This window comes from Osmerus mordax, chromosome 7 (genome assembly GCF_038355195.1).
Source record: "Osmerus mordax isolate fOsmMor3 chromosome 7, fOsmMor3.pri, whole genome shotgun sequence".
Classification (NCBI taxonomy): domain Eukaryota; kingdom Metazoa; phylum Chordata; class Actinopteri; order Osmeriformes; family Osmeridae; genus Osmerus; species Osmerus mordax.
This window is the reverse complement of record NC_090056.1, coordinates 21,248,991-21,269,246: the sequence shown is the minus strand read 5'-3', so window position 1 is coordinate 21,269,246 and position 20,256 is coordinate 21,248,991. Positions and strand designations below refer to the sequence as shown.

The window sequence follows — 20,256 nt, the reverse complement described above, 5'->3', positions numbered from 1 at the left end:
TTGCGTCGTCAACTAACACCGCAGATCTTTAACTGATAGGAGCTAAATGTTGAGTATACACATTTTAAAGTAATCCAGCTCCCTTTATTAAACGTAACACTCATTTAACTCATGGTTACAATGGTAAACCGGCACAACAATGACAATTACCACGCAACAAAACACTACATTCTAAGCAGACACATAAAAAAAAACTAAATTCATGAAGTTACATTTGTATTTCGAACAAACGGCAAACTTATCGGCAAATGTATACATTATTTACCGCCTTGCATCATGGGAATTGACCAGTCAATGAGCCACGCTATCTTCATTTTTTCACTTCCTTATTTCGTTCTTCTTCAGTCAGTTTGACAGTATAACCTTCAAATGCACAATGCAACCCTTCTGTCTGCTTCTTTCTCAAGTAGCTTTTTCGTTTTTTCCATTAATACTCCAATTGATAATTATTAGTATAAGATTATAGGGCTTCAAAATGTTTTTGCAGTAATTAAGGTTACAGCTTCAGTACGAAAAAAGATTCAATGTGCAATGCATAATAGATTTTCCTAGACATGAATAATTAGAATGAGATGGATCTAAAGAATTTAACCTGTAATGTACTTAAAAATTACTTTGACTGTTTTTTTCTGTATAAAACGTACATCGTACTCCAGAAGAAATGTATACCATTTTCTGTTTCTAAGCATACTTTTTTAAAGTATATCAAGAATGAACTATTTTCAAAGCATACTTAAAAGTACATCAAAAGTGAATTATTTTCTAAGTATACTTCTTACAAAAGTGAACTATTTTCAAAGCATACTTAAAAGTATATCAAAAGTGAACTATTTTATAAGTATGCTTCTAAAAAGTATATCAAAAGTGAACTATTTTCTAAGCATACTTCTTAAAAGTATATCAAAAGTGAACTAAAAGTGTACTATCCATATTTTAGTATACTTATAGTATACTTTAATATACTTCTTTTTTGTAAGGGATATATTTAATAATTAATACATTTGCGGTCAAATCTGCCCATATGTGATGCGTTATTTGTGTCCGCTATATACAATCAATGGACGAGGCGCAGGCATTCTGAGATGATAGTTGTCTCGAGTTATACAGGGTTAAATGCCAATCAGAAAACATCACCAGCACTCCGCTGTCGGACGGAATCTTTACCCACATGTTGACAGGTATGCATAACATGGTAATCTCACGCCAAACTTTTTATAAAACTTGAGAGCCCTGAATAACACAAGCGTAATAATCAGTGTCGCATAGTTAAGTACAGAAACAGATTTGTGAACCTTTAATATATTTACTCTGTATTTTATTTACTGTAATTAGTTATCATACAGCATCTTTTAAAAAAGGTATTTGCGTAAAAAAGCATTATTACACATGGAATAAAAGCAACCCCATAGCAAACGTCCCCCCCATCCCGTCCTCCAGTTATACAGTTGAAGCTGTCCTCTGTTCGGTACACACACTTCTCAGATATAGTAGAAGAACAACAACAACAGTGCATAGTTTCTATTAAAGACTCAAAAAGGGCCATCACAGTTTTACAGATGTGCCTTCAGGACACACGGATAAAGAGATGATAAGCTCATTAAATATCAGCTCCAGTATTCAGTATTCAACCGTATTACAGACGTAGAGATCTCCTTAAAGATCACTTAAGATGATAAAGGAACCATCTCCTTAAAGATCACTACAAACAGTCTCCTTACAGACCCTAGTGCCCAGAATACAATCAGGTAAAAAACTGAATCCTTTTTGAAAGAGAGTGATGGTGCAAAGGTTGAAAGTCACAAACAGGTCAAAGGTGAGCATGGCCAGGCAGGGGATCTATAGGTTATAAATAAGAGTTATCACAGTCTACTAGGATCAATCACACTGCTTCAATCATACCCAACAAACTGTCTACTGTGTTTGTAGAGTGTGTGTGTGCAGAGTGTGTGTGTGCAGAGTGTGTGTGTGCAGAGTGTGTGTTTGTAGAGTGTGTGTTTGTAAAGTGTGTGTGTGTGTGTGTGTCTACGGCTGCTGCTGGTACTGGCTCTCGGTGGCAGTGTAGAAGTCTTCTAGAACACTCTGTAGGTACTCGAAGGTGGGCCGTTCCTCGGGCTTGTTCTTCCAGCACTCCAGCATGATGTCGTACAGTTCCTCAGGACAGCTGGGGCTGCGCTGCATGCGGTAGCCTCGCTCCAAAGAGCGGATCACCTCGGGATTCGTCATGCCTGGAGGAGAGGGGGGTGTTAGTGACTGTGACCTGGGTAGGGTGTGTGTTTGACCTGGGTAGTGTGTGACCTGAGTAGCGTGTGTGTGTGTGACCTGGGTAGTGTGTGTGTGTGTGTGACCTGGGTAGTGTGTGTGTGTGTGTGACCTGGGTAGGGTGTGTGTGTGTGTGACCTGGGTAGTGTGTGTGTGTGACCTGGGTAGTGTGTGTGTGTGTGACCTGGGTAGGGTGTGTGTGTGACCTGGGTAGGGTGTGTGTGTGACCTGGGTAGTGTGTGACCTGGGTAGGGTGTGTGTGTGACCTGGGTAGTGTGTGACCTGGGTAGGGTGTGTGTGTGTGACCTGGGTAGTTTGTGTGTGTGTGACCTGGGTAGTGTGTGACCTGAGTAGGGTGTGTGTGTGTGACCTGGGTAGTGTGTGACCTGGGTAGGGTGTGTGTGACCTGGGTAGAATGTGTGTGTGTGACCTGGGTAGTGTGTGATCTGAGTAGGGTGTGTGTGTGTGACCTGAGTAGGGTGTGTGTGACCTGGGTAGGGTGTGTGTGTGACCTGGGTAGTGTGTGTGTGTGTGACCTGGGTAGGGTGTGTGTGTGTGTGACCTGGGTAGGGTGTGTGTGTGACCTGGGTAGGGTGTGTGTGTGTGTGTGACCTGGGTAGGGTGTGTGTGTGACCTGGGTAGGGTGTGTGTGTGTGACCTGGGTGTAGGGTGTGTGTGTGTGACCTGGGTAGGGTGTGTGTGTGTGTGACCTGGGTAGGGTGTGTGTGTGTGTGTGTGACCTGGGTAGGGTGTGTGTGTGACCTGGGTAGGGTGTGTGTGTGTGTGTGTGACCTGGGTAGGGTGTGTGTGTGACCTGGGTAGGGTGTGTGTGTGTGACCTGGGTAGGGTGTGTGTGTGACCTGTGTAGGGTGTGTGTGTGTGACCTGGGTAGGGTGTGTGTGTGTGACCTGGGTAGGGTGTGTGTGTGTGTGTGTGTGACCTGGGTAGGGTGTGTGTGTGTGTGTGACCTGGGTAGGGTGTGTGTGTGTGTGTATGGTGTGTGTGTGTGTGACCTGGGTAGGGTGTGTGTGTGTGACCGGGGTAGGGTGTGTGTGTGTGTGTGTGTGACCTGTGTAGGGTGTGTGTGTGACCTGGGTAGGGTGTGTGTGTGTGTGTGACCTGGGTAGGGTGTGTGTGTGTGTGTGACCTGGGTAGGGTGTGTGTGTGTGTGTGTGACCTGGGTAGGGTGTGTGTGTGTGTGTGACCTGGGTAGGGTGTGTGTGTTTGACCTGGGTAGGGTGTGTGTGTGACCTGGGTAGGGTGTGTGTGTGTGTGTATGGTGTGTGTGTGTATGGTGTGTGTGTGTGTGTGTGACCTGGGTAGGGTGTGTGTGTGTGACCTGGGTAGGGTGTGTGTGTGTGACCTGGGTAGGGTGTGTGTGTGTGTGTGACCTGGGTAGGGTGTGTGTGTGTGTGACCTGGGTGTGTGTGTGTGACCTGGGTAGGGTGTGTGTGTGTGTGTATGGTGTGTGTGTGTATGGTGTGTGTGTGTGTGTGTGTGTGACCTGGGTAGGGTGTGCGTCCGTAGCCGATGATCTCCATCAGCAGGATCCCAAACGACCACACGTCCGACTTGATGGTGAAGGAGCCGAAGTTGATGGCCTCAGGTGCGGTCCACTTGATGGGAAACTTAGCTCCTGAGTGTGTGTGTGTTGTGGAAGTGTGGTGGTGTGTGTGATGTTGGGTGTGTGTGTTGTTTATGTGTGTGTGATGGTGTGTGTGTGTATGTGTGATAGTGTGAGGACAGAGACTTGTTAGTGTCACAGGGGTCTTTGAACATTTGACCTTCTGACCCCCCTTTTTTTGAGATTGCAGAGCGTCTCTATGTATATACGTTAGATTGCTGTACACACAGCAGGTGTGTAGAGCAGGTGTGTTCAGCAGGTGTGTTAAGCAGGTGTGTACAGCAGGTGTGTTCAGCAGGTGTGTTCAGCAGGTGTGTACAGCAGGTGTGTTCAGCAGGTGTGTAGAGCAGGTATGTACAGCAGTTGTGTGCAGCAGGTGTGTTAAGCAGGTGTGTACAGCAGGTGTGTTCAGCAGGTGTGTACAGCAGGTGTGTAAAGCAGGTGTGTAGAGCAGGTGTGTAAAGCAGGTGTGTAGAGCAAGTGTGTAGAGCAGGTGTGTTCAGCAGGTGTGTAAAGCAGGTGTGTAGAGCAGGTGTGTAGAGCAGGTGTGTTCAGCAGGTGTGTAAAGCAGGTGTGTAGAGCAGGTGTGTTCAGCAGGTGTGTAAAGCAGGTGTGTACAGCAGGTGTGTACAGCAGGTGTGTAAAGCAGGTGTGTAGAGCAGGTGTGTAAAGCAGGTGTGTAGAGCAAGTGTGTAGAGCAGGTGTGTTCAGCAGGTGTGTAAAGCAGGTGTGTAGAGCAGGTGTGTAGAGCAGGTGTGTTCAGCAGGTGTGTAAAGCAGGTGTGTAGAGCAGGTGTGTTCAGCAGGTGTGTAAAGCAGGTGTGTAGAGCAGGTGTGTTCAGCAAGTGTGTTCAGCAGGTGATCTCACCTTCTCTGGCGGTGTACTCGTTGTCCTCGATGATGCGGGCCAGGCCGAAGTCAGCGATCTTGCATACCAGAGCCTTGTTCACCAGGATGTTGGCGGCCCGCAGGTCCCTGTGGATGTAGTTCCTCTGCTCGATGTACGCCATGCCCTCCGCGATCTGCAACCAGGAAGAGAGATTAGACCACGCCCCTAGCGATCTGCAACCAGGAAGAGAGATTAGACCACGCCCCTAGCGATCTGCAACCAGGAAGAGAGGTTAGACCATGCCCCTAGCGATCTGCAACCAGGAAGAGAGATTAGACCACGCCCCTAGCGATCTGCAACCAGGAAGAGAGATTAGACCACGCCCCTAGCGATCTGCAACCAGGAAGAGAGGTTAGACACACCCCCATCTCTCTCTTTCCCACTTCAGCAACCCTGACCACACACACAATGAGAGGTCTCTTCCTGACTTCCCCTTATCAACCAGTTCCTCCTCACACCTGATGAGTCGCACACACACACACACATGTAGACATGCAGACACCACAGCCCTCGCTATGCGAACACACCTGGGGGAGGGTAGAGGGTGGGACTCACTTCCTAGGACCCGCCGGCCTTTTTAAGATTGCAAGTTTGGGAAAACTTCGGATTCCCATTCAGTTACAGTAGTACAGGCGAGAGAGTGGTGGATAAGACAAGCACTGTGTGTCGGCGTTGTTGTGGGCAGTGACGTGCAGTCTGGGTAGGCAAGGTATAGGCACTGTCTACCCTGCTAAAATTAAAACGTAAATATCTTTTCCCATTCAAGTGCCTAGCCTCTTACTGACATCACCACACGTCACTGGTTGTGGGGTATGTGAGTGGAAATACATCTAACATGCTAACGCATATAACGCATCTGCCGAGTGCTAAATGACTAAAAATATCCGACGCCATCACCCAGGTGTGCCAATCACTGGAACGAGACAAAAAAAACAGTTAAACTTCTCCTCCCTACAGTGCTTAACCAGCCTTTAGATACACATACAAATAGGGCCCAAAAAATTACTGACGCAATCGGAATTTACATGTCATCTTCAATGCGCCAGTATTCACTCGTAGAGGAACCTGGTTTGTTTTGCTTTTCCCTCCGTTGTACCAAACTCGTACCGAACCATGATGTCTGAACCGCGGTATGAACCAAACCGTGACTTCAGTGTACCGTTCCACCCCTACTTCTTATACGACAACCACAGAGGAAGGGCAGCTGAGGACACGCAGACCAGGGCTGCCGTGAGACACGCATTTCAACCATTTCACACGCTCTCACGCCCCACCTTGTAGTATCTCATGCTGAAAAGGCAACGCCAACCAGGTCGCCCTGCTAACGTTGAAAACACTAACGGACGAGGTGCAGCTTCATGGAGTGAAGCAACAGCCGTGAAATCTCGCCTGTGCGGGAAGGTAGTGGTTGGCCAAATACCCAATCTCACTCCAAGGTTTTTGGAATAGTTGGCAGCCCTGCAGACACACATAAACACACGAACTAACATGCATACACACACGCAGTCACACACATACACATGCATACACACACACACGCAGTCACACACATAAACATGCATACACACACGCGGTCACACACATACACATGCATACACACACGCGCAGACACACACATGTACACACTAACAAACATGCATACACACACACACGCAGACACACACATGCATACACACTAGTGGAGATTTCTGCAAGGGAAACTCGGCTTCCCCTAAAATGTCAACAAATTAATGGTCAAATATTTACTATTGTGTTAACATTTTAAATGCGTTAGAACACGTTCATCTCGAAGACAAGTTCGTTCAGAATCAGCTACATATAGCAGGTCGACTGACTCGATTTCCTTCTCATACTTTCCCATAGCGTAGTATAAACGCTGCGATTATGTCCCGCCCACGGACGCTCGGCGTCTCTGGGGGTGAATGGAGGAGTGGGCTGGCCTGGACGCTGGGCTTCTGCGTGATGATTGGAGGGTCTGTCGAAAGACTGCATCTCCTTTTGATTGACAGCGATTTTGTTCTATAAAAAGTTGCCGATGCTATTCCAGCTCAGTTCCATCGCAGATTTTGCAAAAAGTGTAGTCGAAAGACAAACTGCTGCAACCTATTACTTGGTATTTGCTCTGTGAAATTGCTAGCCAATTTTCATCATACATTTCATACAATTATACACCACATTTCTTGTTTCAGTTTAACATAATTCCCACATTTCCTTCAAGTTTAAGATTTTTTCGTTAGATTGTTCGTTCATTCATTCATTCATTCATACAGTAGGCTAGGCTATAGGGTCGTAGTGGTGAACTAGCAAAATAAATGGAAAATGTATATGATGTAGGCCGAAAATGAGCTTCCCCTATTTGAAAGACCAGCAGCCCCCACTGATACACACACACACGCACACAAACAGTTTCTTTTCATGCTGAAAGTGATTTGAATATGTAAATGCAGCCAATAAGGGAAGCCTGAGAGAGAGAAGAACAAAGACTCTACACCAACAACATCCTAGTCCTCGCAGGGACAGCACAAGCACCTGCTTTAATGTATTTTCCCGGGTCAATTTGGGTCTGAAGTGTGTCTAGGTCTGGTCTGGGTCTGGGTCTGGGTCTAAGCCTGGTCTAGGTCTGGGTCTGGGTCTGGTCTGTGTCTGGTCTGGGTCTGGGTCTGGGTCTAGGTCTGGTCTGGGTCTGGGTCTGGGTCTGGGCCTGGTCTAGGTCTGGTCTGGGTCTGGGTCTGGGTCTAAGCCTGGTCTAGGTCTGGTCTGGGTCTGGGTCTAAGCCTGGTCTAGGTCTGGTCTGGGTCTGGTCTGGGTCTAGGTCTGGGTCTAAGCCTGGTCTAGGTCTGGTCTGGTCTGGTCTGGGTCTGGGTCTGGGTCTAAGCCTGGTCTAGGTCTGGTCTGGGTCTGGGTCTAAGCCTGGTCTAGGTCTGGTCTGGGCCTAGTCTGGGCCTGGTCTGGGCCTGTTCTGGGTCTGTTCTAGGTCTAGGTCTAGGCCTGGCTCTGGGTCTGGGTCTGGGTCTGGGCCTGGTCTGGGTCTAGGTCTGGGTCTAGGTCTGGGTCTAAGCCTGGTCTAGGTCTGGTCTGGTCTGGGTCTGGGTCTAAGCCTGGTCTAGGTCTGGTCTGGTCTGGTCTGGTCTGGGTCTGGGTCTGGGTCTAAGCCTGGTCTAGGTCTGGTCTGGGTCTGGGTCTAAGCCTGGTCTAGGTCTGGTCTGGGCCTAGTCTGGGCCTGGTCTGGGCCTGCTCTGGGTCTGTTCTAGGTCTAGGTCTAGGCCTGGCTCTGGGTCTGGGTCTGGGTCTGGGCCTGGGCCTGGTCTGGGTCTGGGTCTGGGTCTGGGTCTGGTCTAGGCCTGGTGGGGGGGGGGGGGCGGGTCTGGGCCTGGTGAGGGTCTGTTCTGGGTCTGGTCTGGGTCTGGGCCTGGGCCTGGGCCTGGGTCTGGTCTTGTCTGGGTCTGGTCTAGGTCTGGTCTAGGCCTGGTCTGGGCCTGGTCTGGGTCTGAGCCTGGTCTGGTCTGGACTCACCTGGGCTGAGAAGTCGATGAGTTTGGGAAGCTGGACCCGGTTGCCCTCGTCACTCTTCAAGAAGTCCAATAAACTGCCTACAAATACACACACACTGCATTTTCATGTATGAACTCTACTGCAAACACAAACTCTACTGCACACACAAACTCTACTGCACACACCTTTCTCCATATACTCGGTGATGATGTATATCGGCTCCTCGCAGGTTACCACGGCGTTGAGGCGCACCAGTTTGTCGTGCTGCAGGGTTTTCATCAGGTTGGCCTCGGCCAGGAAGGCTTCAGGGGACATGGTCCCTGGCTTCATGGTCTTCACTGCCACCTTGGCGTGCTTGTTGTAGGTAGCTGGAGGCACAGAGCACTACGTTACCCACAATGCAGTTACTCATGGTGCTTTAGTCATGTTTGTTGGGGATGGGTACAGCTTAATGGTACGGTATTCAGCTGCAGATCAAGAGACTGCAGGTTCAATCTTCCCCGCGTAAGTTGTTTTGGATGAAAGTATTCTTTCAAATAGATATAATGTAATATATTACATTATCCAAGAGAGATTATTGTCCATGAGAGAAGTACTCAACTACAGTATTCCATAGCAAAGTGTAGCAAAACCCATCCTCTCTTAAGTTCAACATCAACAGGGAGGTACAAACAACTACATTACCCATAATGCACTTTACGGGAAATACTGTGGACTATCTAACCTCAAACTATTGGTCCAAACCTCAGCACCTCCATCAATGATTGATCAACAGGCTTAATTGACATGTGACCTACCCATCCAGACCTCTCCGAACTGGCCGGCCCCCAGGCGACGCTCGAGCCTCAGGGAGTCCCGGGGGATCTCCCAGGCATCCTTCTCCCAGGGCTTCTGGGGCTTGGGGCTCAGACAGGGGCTAGTCAGGGCCTGGCACAGACCATCACCCTGCTCTGAAGCAAACACACACACACGCAGGAGCACACACACACAGTAGAGTTACATGACTAGCAGACAGCCTGCAGACAGAGTGGGTGTTGAGTGTGTGATGGTCTGAAACAGGAAGTGGTCACCCAGACAGGAAGCTGTGTGCTCCCTGTCTCAGCGCCCTGCACTCATCTGTCAGGCCCAACACTCGCTCTCTTCTGTCTCAGACTGAGCGAGGGGTCGGGGTGACCTGGTCACCATGGTCACCAGGTGTAACAGGTGTCTTACATCAGGAATGAGCTTCAGTACTGGTTAGAGATGACTCATCCAGCCAGACCATTAATGTAAGTGAAATTATGGATTTATGTTAGAGTTTCAAGTCAAAATGCAAAGTAAGTTGTGTTTCCTGTTGGGTTAGTTAGTAACTTCTATGAAAGCGGGGGAGGTTGAGAGATGTTAGCACAGTCACAGGTGTCATGGCGTCTCTCCCCAGTCTCTCTTCCTCCATCCCTCTGTCCCACCCCAGCCCCAGCCCCCAGCCCCTGTCCCACCCTAACCCCAGCCCCTGCCCCATCCCCAGACCCTGTCCCACCTCAACCCCATCCCCAACCCCAGCCCCAGCCCCCAGCCCCTGTCCCACCCTAACCCCAGCCCCTGCCCCATCCCCAGACCCTGTCCCACCTCAACCCCAGCCCCATCCCCAACCCCAGCCCCCAGCCCCAGACCCTGCCCCTGCCCCAACCCCAGCCCCAGACCCTGCCCCAACCCCAGCCCCAGCCCCAGCCCCAACCCCAGCCCCAGGCCCAGCCCCCAGGCCCAGCACCCAACACCAGACCCAACCCCAGCACCAGCCCCAGGCACTGCCCCAGCCACAGCCCCAGCCCCCAACCACAACCCCAGCCTCCAGCCACAGCCTCTCTCCGGTGTTTGAACCAAGGTCCTCAGACACACCTCCATCACTGACCTTCTGAAATGTGATGGCGCAGGTGGCCAGTTTTAATACTAAACTGAGGGGTGAGTTTAACCAGTAACACAGAGATGGGACTCACGCTGACCAAGTAACCATGGTAACAGGAATGTAACTCACTCTTGTAGAAGGCGACCAGGTAACCATGGTAACAGGGGTGTAACTCACTCTTGTAGTGGGTGACCAGGTAACCATGGTAACAGGGATGTAACTCACTCTTGTAGTGGCCGACCAGGTAACCATGGTAACTCACTCTTGTAGCAGTCGGCCAGGTAACCATAGTAACTCACTCTTGTAACGGGCAACCAGGTAACCATGGTAACTCAATCTTGTAGCGGGCACCCAGGTAACCATGGTAACTCACTCTTGTAGTGGATGACCAGGTCCTGCAGGGTGCTGAAGGTAATGCGGGGGGAGATGTAGAAGCCTCCGTTGTCCAGCGAGCGGATCTTGTAGTGCTTCACTGTGTCTCCTGACTGGACATCACTGTCCCTCACAGACAGAGAGTAGCTGCCTGCAGGACACAGCACACGTGTAGGTGTGTGTGAGTGAGTGTTTAAGTGTGTGTGTGTGTGTGTATGTGAGTGTTTGTGTGTGTGTGAGTGTGTGTGAGTGTTTGTGTGTGTGTGTGAGTGTGTGTATGTGAGTGTTTGTGTGTCTGTGTGAGTGTATAAGTGTGTGTGTGTGCGTGTTTAAGTGTGTATATGTGAGTGTTTAAGTGTGTGTGTGTGAGTGTTTAAGTGTGTGTGTGTCTCACCCTGCGTGGTCTCGCTGTCTCTGATCATGAAGGATCCTGTTTTGTTCCCTGAGGCCAGAAGCTGTCTCTCTGCATCCTTCCTGCTCACGCCCTTAAAGAACCACCTAGCACAGGACAACCAATCAGAGAGACAGGACAATCTCCTGATCCATAGAACAACCAATCAGAGAGACAGGACAATTGCCTGACAGACAGGACAACCAATCATAAATACCAGACAGACAGAAATATTGGACATCTCAACTGACCAAACAAAGAGCAGGCTGATGTCCTGAGTAGGACTCTGAGCTAACAGAGTTAGAGGAGCTAACATAGTTAGCAGAGCTAGAGCTAACTGAGCTAACAGAGTTAGCAAAGCAAACTGAGCTAGCAAAGCTAACTGAGCTCGCAGAGTTAGCAGAGCTAACTCTTAACGCCTCTTACTCCTCAGTCTCCAGGGTGTCTTTGGCTACGTAGTTACTGGGGATGTATCCCTCCTGGCCTGTGGCCATGGCCATGGCTTTCCACCACTCCCCTGACCTGCAGAGGGAGAGAGAGGGGGAGGGAGGTAAAGAGAGAGAAGTTCTAACCAGTAATCTGCAGTGTGTCTCTGTAGCTGTGCAGTGTGTCTCTGTACTCTGCAGTGTGTCTCTGTAGCTGTGCTGTGTGTCTCTGTAGCTGTGCAGTGTGTCCCTGTAGCTGTGCAGTGTGTCCCTGTAGCTGTGCAGTGTGTCCCTGTAGCTGTGCAGTGTGTCTCTGTAGCTGTGCTGTGTGTCTCTGTAGCTGTGCTGTGTGTCTCTGTAGCTGTGTAGTGTGTCCCTGTAGCTGTGCAGTGTGTCCCTGTAGCTGTGCAGTGTGTCTCTGTAGCTGTGATGTGTGTCTCTGTACTCTGCAGTGTGTCTCTGTAGCTGTGCAGTGTGTCTCTGTACTCTGCAGTGTGTCTCTTTAGCTGTGCTGTGTGTCTCTGTAGCTGTGCAGTGTGTCTCTTTAGCTGTGCAGTGTGTCTCTGTAGCTGTACAGTGTGTCTCTGTAGCTGTGCAGTGTGTCTCTGTAGCTGTGCTGTGTGTCTCTGTACTCTGCAGTGTGTCTCTGTACTCTTCTGTGTGTCTCTGTAGCTGTGCTGTGTGTCTCTGTAGCTGTGCAGTGTGTCTCTGTAGCTGTGCTGTGTGTCTCTGTAGCTGTGCAGTGTGTCTCTGTAGCTGTGCTGTGTGTCTCTGTAGCTGTGCAGTGTGTCTCTGTAGCTGTGCTGTGTGTCTCTGTACTCTGCAGTGTGTCTCTGTAGCTGTGCAGTGTGTCTCTGTAGCTGTGCAGTGTGTCCCTGTAGCTGTGCGTCTCTGTACTCTGCAGTGTGTCTCTGTAGCTGTGCAGTGTGTCCCTGTAGCTGTGCAGTGTGTCTCTGTAGCTGTGCTGTGTCTCTTTAGCTGTGCTGTGTCCCTTTAGCTGTGCTGTGTGTCTCTGTACTCTGCTGTGCAACGTGTCCCTGTAGCTGTGCAGTGTGTCTCTGTAGCTGTGCAGTGTGTCTCTTTAGCTGTGCAGTGTGTCTCTGTAGCTGTGCAGTGTGTCTCTGTAGCTGTGCTGTGTGTCTCTGTAGCTGTGCTGTGTGTCTCTTTAGCTGTGCTGTGTGTCTCCGTAGCTGTGCAGTGTGTCTCTGTAGCTGTGCAGTGAACACTCACTCCACCAGGATCTTCAGCTTGTCTCCCTTCTTGAAAGCCAGGTCTCCCTCGTTCACAGCCTCGTAGTCGTACAGGGCGATCACTGTGCTCTCTGGTCCTGGGGGCACAACAGCACAGGGAGGCTAAGGTGTGGGACATGCGTGTGTGTATATGTGTGTACGTGCGTGTGTGTGTGTATGTGTGCTATACTGTACATTACTCACCGTCGGGACCAGAAAGGGGGTCGGAGGCCATTCTGGTCTGTATGTGGAGAAAGAGATCAGACACAAAGCTATAGAAACTTCATACACAGAATCTTCATATACTGTAGCTAATCTGACATCACACACAAAATCTATAAATACTATGTATACTAAAAAAAGACCAGAAAAACAGGAACAGACAGACATACATACATACAAGCAGACAGACAGGCAGAGAGAGACAGACAAACAGAGACAGACAAGCAGACATAGAGACAGAGAGAGAGAGAGAGAGACAGAGAGAGAGACAGAGAGAGGGAGGGAGAGAGAGAGAGAGAGAGAGAGAGAGAGAGAGAGAGAGAGAGAGAGAGAGAGAGAGCGACAGAAGGTAGTTTTGACTGCAGGGTGTTTTCTGTGCTTATGCCACTTCCTCTTCCTGCTGGAACACTGTGTTGTAACAGAGGACCAAGTGATCACTGTCCTGCTGCACTCATTCACTCTTTCTCTCTCTGTCTTTCTCCTTTCGTACTGTCTCATGCTCCTCTTGCTCTCTATCTCTGTCTTTTTCACTCCCTCTCTCTCCTACTTTCTCTCTTCCTTATTCTCCCACTCTCTCACTCTTTCTTTCTATCTCTCTCTTTTTCTACCCTCCACTTCTCTTTCTCTGTCTCTCCACCCTTTCCCCCATCTCCCCTCCTCACAGCCTTCAAGGTGGAGGTCCCTGTGGTGGGGTCCTTGACGTAGTGGGGGGGCTGCAGCCCCTTCCCAGCATCCTCGCTGACCTCCTGCTTCCCCAGAGACTCCTGCTCCCTCGTAGAGCCGACACAGCCCATCCTGGGTCTGCTGGGAAGGGGGGGGGGGGGGGGGGCGGGGGGATCAGAAGTGCATAATTGCTTCAGTATCACGGTGGTCAGATTTAAGGAACCGTCTGGATTCCCACCCTCCCCCCTGACCTGCACATCAGGACAGTTCCTGTCACAGTAACCTGCTAGCATACTGCTGTCTACAACCTTGTATGAAAATATTGATCAAATGGAAATTAGTTTGTGTGCGCTTGTGTGTGTATGTTTGAGTAGAGTGTGTGGTGTGAAAGTGTGAGTGGGTGTGTCGGGGTGTGGACCGTGTGGGGTGTGTGTGTGCATGGGGTGTGTGGGGTGTGTGTGTGTGTCTTAACACATCAGTTACTGTTAAGCAGTAAGAGCCACACTAAGCAGTCCTGGCTGAATTCTGGAAACTCTCTGGTCAGGTGTCAGTCCTGCAGCAGATGTGCAGACCAGGGTAACAGAGTCATGTCCAGTCAGGACACAAGACAAGGCCCTGGGGAGACCAGGTGAGTTTACCAGCCTTGGCTCGTCCCCAAAAATAATGCTGTCTCGAGTTTGTGGAACATTAAAAAAACTGATTTATTTCCAGGTAACCTTGGTTCTTGCTGTTTGTATCTACAAGGTTCTTTAGCTTGCTGTCCCACATGGAACCCTGAAGAATGTTTTACTGTTCGGTACAATCTCTGCCATACTCAGGGCCGACCCGACCCAATAAACAAAATAAACATTTGTTTAAGGCCCTGCAATTGGTTCGGGCCCCCCAAAAAAACATTGGTAAAAAAAAACACTATTTTTGTTTAGGGCCCCCAAACCCCCAGGGCCCTGGCCGTACTATCCTAACCCACAACCAGCTGGTCAAACGTTTGTCAGGCAGACTAACCCTGACCCAGCCCTCTACTAACCCTTCTCTCTTTCGTTAACTCTCTTATTCCATCTGTTGTGGCCTGTTAAGTATCCACTCTCAGTTACAGGAAGTCTCAACTACTCAGGGTAACTTGGTTTTAAAAGGTCAGTGACCAGATCTAACTACACGGTCACCTGACATTGTCCATCTTCTTCCTGCATCTGCTCATGGGTCTGTATGTCTGTGTGTGTGTGTCTATGTATGTGTGTGTGTGTGTATGCAGACATCCCTACCTGCAGAGACTCATTTCCGGGAGGTGGTTCCCCCCCGCCCGGGACGCAATCCGGACGCATGATGTAGACTACCCGGGAGACTTGGGATGTCTGGTGGTCTGTATGTATGTGTGTGTATCTCTAACACGCAGACTCCATGTCTCCAGGAATTGTCGTAATACATTACATTTTACATTGTCATTTAGCAGACGCTCTTATCCAGAGCGACTTACAGTAAGTACAGGGACATCCCCCCGAGGCAAGTAGGGTGAAGTGCCTTGCCCAAGGACACAACGTCAATTGACACGGCCGGGAATCGAACTGGCAACCTTCAGATTACTAGCCCGACTCCCTCACCGCTCAGCCATCTGACTCCCGTAATAAGTTTCGACTAACGAGTTATCTGTATCTGTTTCCCATGGACAGTCACGGTGGAGCCTGAACGCAGCTAGCGGTGCTAGCGACGGTGCTTCAGGTGACCAGGGTGAAGTTTCACAGTGTACGGTGCTCTAAAGATGCCACGGGACAAGACCGGGGCGGAGGAAGTGAGTCGGAGCAGGACAGATGCTAATCAGAGACCTGCGCTAAATTCGTTGAAGATTAAGTACACAATTAAAGCCTTATTGGGAAACGATACATTACTTAACAAACCAATTTAGTTATTTCATACTTTATTTCAACTATTCGCCACATCCGCAATACGTTGAAGCGTCCCACGTTTTAAGTCATGTAAGGGACAGATATTCAGTTCCTCTTTGCTAAGTGAGAAAGGCTGCGTGTCTATTTTGACCCAGAATAGAGTTCAACTAACTGATCGAAACGTAACCTAATTTCAGATTCACGGGTCCGTGATGAATGCGCTCATTTGATGTGTTTTCAGGAAATAGACTTGTACAGTTAGTATAGCCTACTCGGTTAGAACGTTAAACGTCTTCTTAAATACACAGCTGTTCTTAAGAAGTATGATAAAGTTACTTTGTGCAGTGAATACATTTAAAGCGCTCACCTCGATTATCCGTGTATCTGTCACTGTTCTATGCCGGCATGCGGGTTCCCTGCGGTCAACACCGTCTGATTATCGGGGAGGAAAATCGTTGTTCTTCACCTTCCAAGCCCCATCCCTTAGACGATGCGGAGAGAGCGATTGCGGACGGAGCGAGCGCACTTGTTGTACGAGGAAGTGACCCCTGCGCGCATCCGAGTTGTGCATGAGGAACTAACTGTCCGTGTCATCAACCGTCACTCTGCCACGAGGGCTGGATCGGGACAGGCCTACGGCATCGGGTCATTCTCTTTATAACCGTAATCAGTGGCGGCCTTAGCTTGTGTGGCTCCCTGGGCAAACCCACCATCTTGATCGCCACCATTCGGATTATTATTATTTTTGTGTGCGGACGACTTGTGCCACCGCCGGCAAGATGTCGCCCTAGGCGGCTGCCCATGTCGACCATAGCTAAATCCGACCCTGAATAATCATAATTGTCACCCTCATCATATCCATTGTTTTTATACAACCACAACCACAGGCTGGATACAATCACATGGATAATCCTCCACAAGGATCAATTACCTTTCCTTCAGATTTGAAATGAGTGGATGAATGGACAGATAAACAGACAGATGGGTGGAAGGTGGTGAACCAGAGGATCCAGCAGTGTCCCAGGGCGGATCACTTTCCGTGGGCGGAGGGAGCAGGCTGGGCGGGGGAAATCCTCAGGCTCCGTAATCCTTCATCAGATGTCAGGATTAAACACCAGCTTCCTCCAGGGGAGAATAACACAGAGGAGGAGAGGAGGAGGAGGGGAAGAGGAGGGTGGGAGGAGGGGAGACGAGAAGAGGGAGGGAGGGAGGGAGGGAGGGAGGGAGGGAGGGAGGGAGGGAGGGAGGGAGGGAGGGAGGGAGGGAGAGGAGGGAGGTGGAGAGAGGAGGAGAGGTGTGTTCTGCCTGAGGGCTGTGGGTGCTCCTCTGAAGAGGAGAGGAGAGAGGAAGAGGAGGAAAGAGGGAGAAGAGGAGAGGAGAGAGGAGGAGAGAAGGGGAGAGGAGAGGGAGAGGAGAGGGGTGTGTTCTGCCTGAGGGCTGTGGGTGCTCCTCTGAAGAGGAGGAGAGAGGGAGACGTGAAAGAGGGAGAAGAGGAGAGGAGAGAGGAGGATAGAAAGGGGATAGGAGAGGAGAGGCGAGAGGAGAGGAGAGGGAGAGGGGATGAAAGGGGATGAAAGGAGAGAGGAGAGAAGGGGAAAGGGAGAGGAGAGGAGAGAGGGAGAGGAGGAGAGAGGGAGAGGAGGAAAGAGGTGGAGAGAAGGAGAGAGGAGGAGAGAGGGACAGGAGGAGAGAGGAGGAGAGAGGTGGAGAGAGGAATAGTAGCAGAGAGGAGGAGGAGAGAGGTGGAGAGAGGGAGAGGAGGAGAGAGGACAGGTGTGTGTTCTGCCTGAGGGCTGTGGGTGCTACTCTGTATGCAAATGATATGGCTGTTGTGTGTGTGTCAGTGTGTGTGTGTGTGTGAGTGTGTATGTCTGAGTGAGTGTGAGCGTGTGTGAGCGTGTGTGAGTGAGTGAGTGTGTGTGTGTGTGAGTGTGTGTGTGAGTGTGTGTGTGAGTGTGTGTGCGTGTCTGAGCGTGTGTGAGCATGTGTGAGTGTGTGTGTGTGTGTGTCTGAGTGTGTGTGAGCTTGTCTGAATGTGTGTGAGCGTGTGTGAGCGTGTGTGAGTATTGATTTCTATAATGAATTCTAGTATTCAATGTAATTATTGTTTCTGCCATTAATGCTGTTTTCTGCACAAATTGTTGAACTTGTTGCAGTGTTGTGTGTTCTGCTGTGGGTGAGATGTTGTGATGTCGTGGTGATGTCATCTCAGGGAGAAGTCCCAGGGTTCCCTGGATCTTGGTCGCCTTGGTAACAGTGCATGGTACTTCCTGGTCCCGGTGGCTCCACCCATTGTCTAGTTTGCATAAACATGCCTGAGGGAACACACCATCCTCTCACGCACACACACGCATGCACGCACACACACCCACACACAGACACACACACACCACTACTACTAGCAGCAGATCAATCAGTTGAAGTTATTTATGTACTTATTGTATTATTTAGACTTGTATAATGAATAATAAACGTATACACTTCGGTGTTCTGGACAGTCAGTTTAATGAGACAAAACATGATGCTGATGAGATTGACACATAACACAGCGAGTCAGCATGTATTTAGCTGTACTGATACATTTACAGCTCAATAAGGCACATCAGCGAGGCAGATATCACATCTCTGTAAGTGGAAACACACTCTAATGACATCTAGACAGAAGCGACGAGAGCAAGGTCTCCATGTTCCCCTTTCCGCAGAAGCACACACTGTTGTCTTTTCGAGCACAGCCCTTTCCCCTCCGACACACACACGTGTATACAGCTGAACACACACACATGCACACACAGTTCCTCCTCTCTTCAGCTGTTGTGCAGCTGCAGTGGGAAGTTCACACTTGCTAAATATGAGAAAGAGGAACATGTAAGACTAAAATAAACTCTGCCAGGAAATTGATATGAAAGAGAGAGGGAGAGAGAGAAAGGGAAACAGAGAGAGGGGAAAGAGAGGCAGAAAGATGGGGGGAGAGAGAGAGCTGTAAAGCAGATATATCAGTTTTATTTCTATTGAACTCCTTCTCAGTGTGGAGTCACAAGGTGTATCTCCTCCTCCCCTTTCTCTCCTCCTCCTCCCTCTCTCTCCTCCTCCCCTTTATCTCCTCCTCCCCTTTATCTCCTCCTCCCCTCTCTCTTCCTCCCCTCTCTCTCCTCCTCCCCTCTCTCCTCCTCCCCTCTCTCCTCCTCCCCTCTCTCTCCTCCTCCCCTCTATCTCCTCCTCCCGTCTATCTCCTCCTCCCCTCTCTCTCCTCCCCTCTCTCCTCCTCCCCTCTCTCTCTTCCTCCCTCCCTCTCTCTCCTCCTCCCCTCTATCTCCTCCTCCCCCCTCTCTCCTCCTCCCCTCTATCTCCTCCTGACTGCTGCAGATTGAGACAGGTCCCTGGTCAACACTAGTGAACATCCACTACATGCATATTTTGGTTTACAGTTTTTCACATTTGCTAAAACACTACACCCCATTCTCTGAATCAAATGTTCAGTGAACTAAACCAATTTTTCAAATCAGACACTTTTGGCAAACAAAAACACATTCTCATTCACCTAACACATTTTGCACTGTGATGCACTTGTGCTGCAAAATGGTAAACACAGGCGGCAAACAGTAAACACAACTACAACACAGTTGTCATCTGTAAAACACAATGACTCAAAATTGTTCACACTTTTTTCTAATGGTGGTTTGGGACAATGGCAGCTTTCACCGTGGTGTCCGTGTACAAGAATAGTTCAACATCAACCAGCATGTTTTACTGTAAATGTTTGCCTTCCACCATACAGCCCTTTTCTCAACTTTTTCTTTGTTCTTTGTTGACAGTACTAAGTTGTGATGGTTACTGTAAAATTTTCAAATCAAATTTACAGTAATTGTATAGCCCTTTTTACAAGCAATGTCACAGAGGGCTTCACATACGCCCATAGAACTGCCCTTCAGCCAACCTCGAGCTTCAAGGAAGACAAGGAAAAACTCCCAGAAAAACGCACTTAAGGAGAACAAATGTACAGAAACCTTGGGATGAGCAATTCTGTGAGGGATCCCGTCCTCCAGAGACGGTTGGCGAAAGAGAGGTGCAGAACACAGGCTAAACTTTTGAAAACCAGTAGAAGAAAGCTAGCACGCATTGATACAGCGCATCGCCACCTCTGAAAATAACCTCATCATCCGGTTATTCCATCACAGCACATTCTGGAGACATTACATCAACCTCATCTTCAAACACCCAGGCTAATTCTACTCAACATTTTTATTGTATATGTATTTGTATTCTTGTCCTGTATGTTTTTTTAATGTATTTTTTATTGATGTTCTTTGATATGGGCCAAGTGCCTGAAATAAAGCTGAAATGAAATGAATAAACATAGTCATACATTAGGAAAGTGTCAATGGGTGTTGAAACACCAAAATCCAGTGTTTCAAAATTCAAAATCCATTTTCTTTATTTCTACAGTTAATGAATTTACTGTGTAAACATAAACAAATTCTTCTTTACATGTAACTACATGGCCTGGATGCTGTGTTCTCCATTTTGTTTGTGTTGTGTCTAATGATTTCTCCATAGTGTTTATATATTGATTGGTTGTGTTTATGATCTGAAAGCATAGTTTGATTTTGAGCACAGGTTACATGGTTTAGGAGCGAGTGTTTGATTTTGCCAGAAGAGTCAGAGGTTTTGGAAATTGAGTTTGAATATTTGGTTTTGTGTTTATAGTTTTGAGAAAATGGTTGACTGTTTCAAGAAATTTGTTTTAGCAATCGTGAAAAACTGTAAGCTGAATTTCCCCCTTGTGGATCAATAAAGTACCATCTATTACATGTGCAGAGAGAGTGAATCTGTGAGCGTTAGGAATAATTTGATATGTTTAAGGTGTGTGTATGTCTGTGTGTGATTGTAAATGTGTGTGAAGTTCCTGACCTCAGTCATTCCTGTTCAGTGGAG

At 48.8% G+C, this 20,256-nt stretch overlaps 1 protein-coding gene across 4 annotated transcripts; it reads right to left on the bottom strand.

Moving 5' to 3' along the window:
• Nucleotides 1-1,040: 1,040 nt before the first annotated feature.
• Nucleotides 1,041-15,847, bottom strand: hck (HCK proto-oncogene, Src family tyrosine kinase). 4 transcript variants are annotated; one of them, XM_067239314.1, is made up of 14 exons: nt 15,692-15,847; nt 13,447-13,585; nt 12,767-12,803; nt 12,564-12,660; nt 11,335-11,430; nt 10,912-11,015; nt 10,519-10,668; nt 9,061-9,213; nt 8,449-8,631; nt 8,285-8,361; nt 4,751-4,904; nt 3,764-3,895; nt 2,018-2,225; nt 1,041-1,938 (listed from the first exon to the last, which is right to left on the bottom strand). In XM_067239314.1, exons 2-13 carry the CDS (start codon nt 13,576-13,578, stop codon nt 2,023-2,025), a joined length of 1,518 nt encoding a protein of 505 aa, XP_067095415.1. In that variant the 5' UTR covers nt 13,579-13,585; nt 15,692-15,847; the 3' UTR covers nt 1,041-1,938; nt 2,018-2,022. The 4 variants fall into 4 exon arrangements, with proteins under 4 accessions (XP_067095415.1, XP_067095416.1, XP_067095413.1 ...); XM_067239315.1 differs by having other exon boundaries at nt 1,042-2,225; nt 13,447-13,588; XM_067239312.1 differs by having other exon boundaries at nt 1,042-2,225.
• Nucleotides 15,848-20,256: the final 4,409 nt, after the last annotated feature.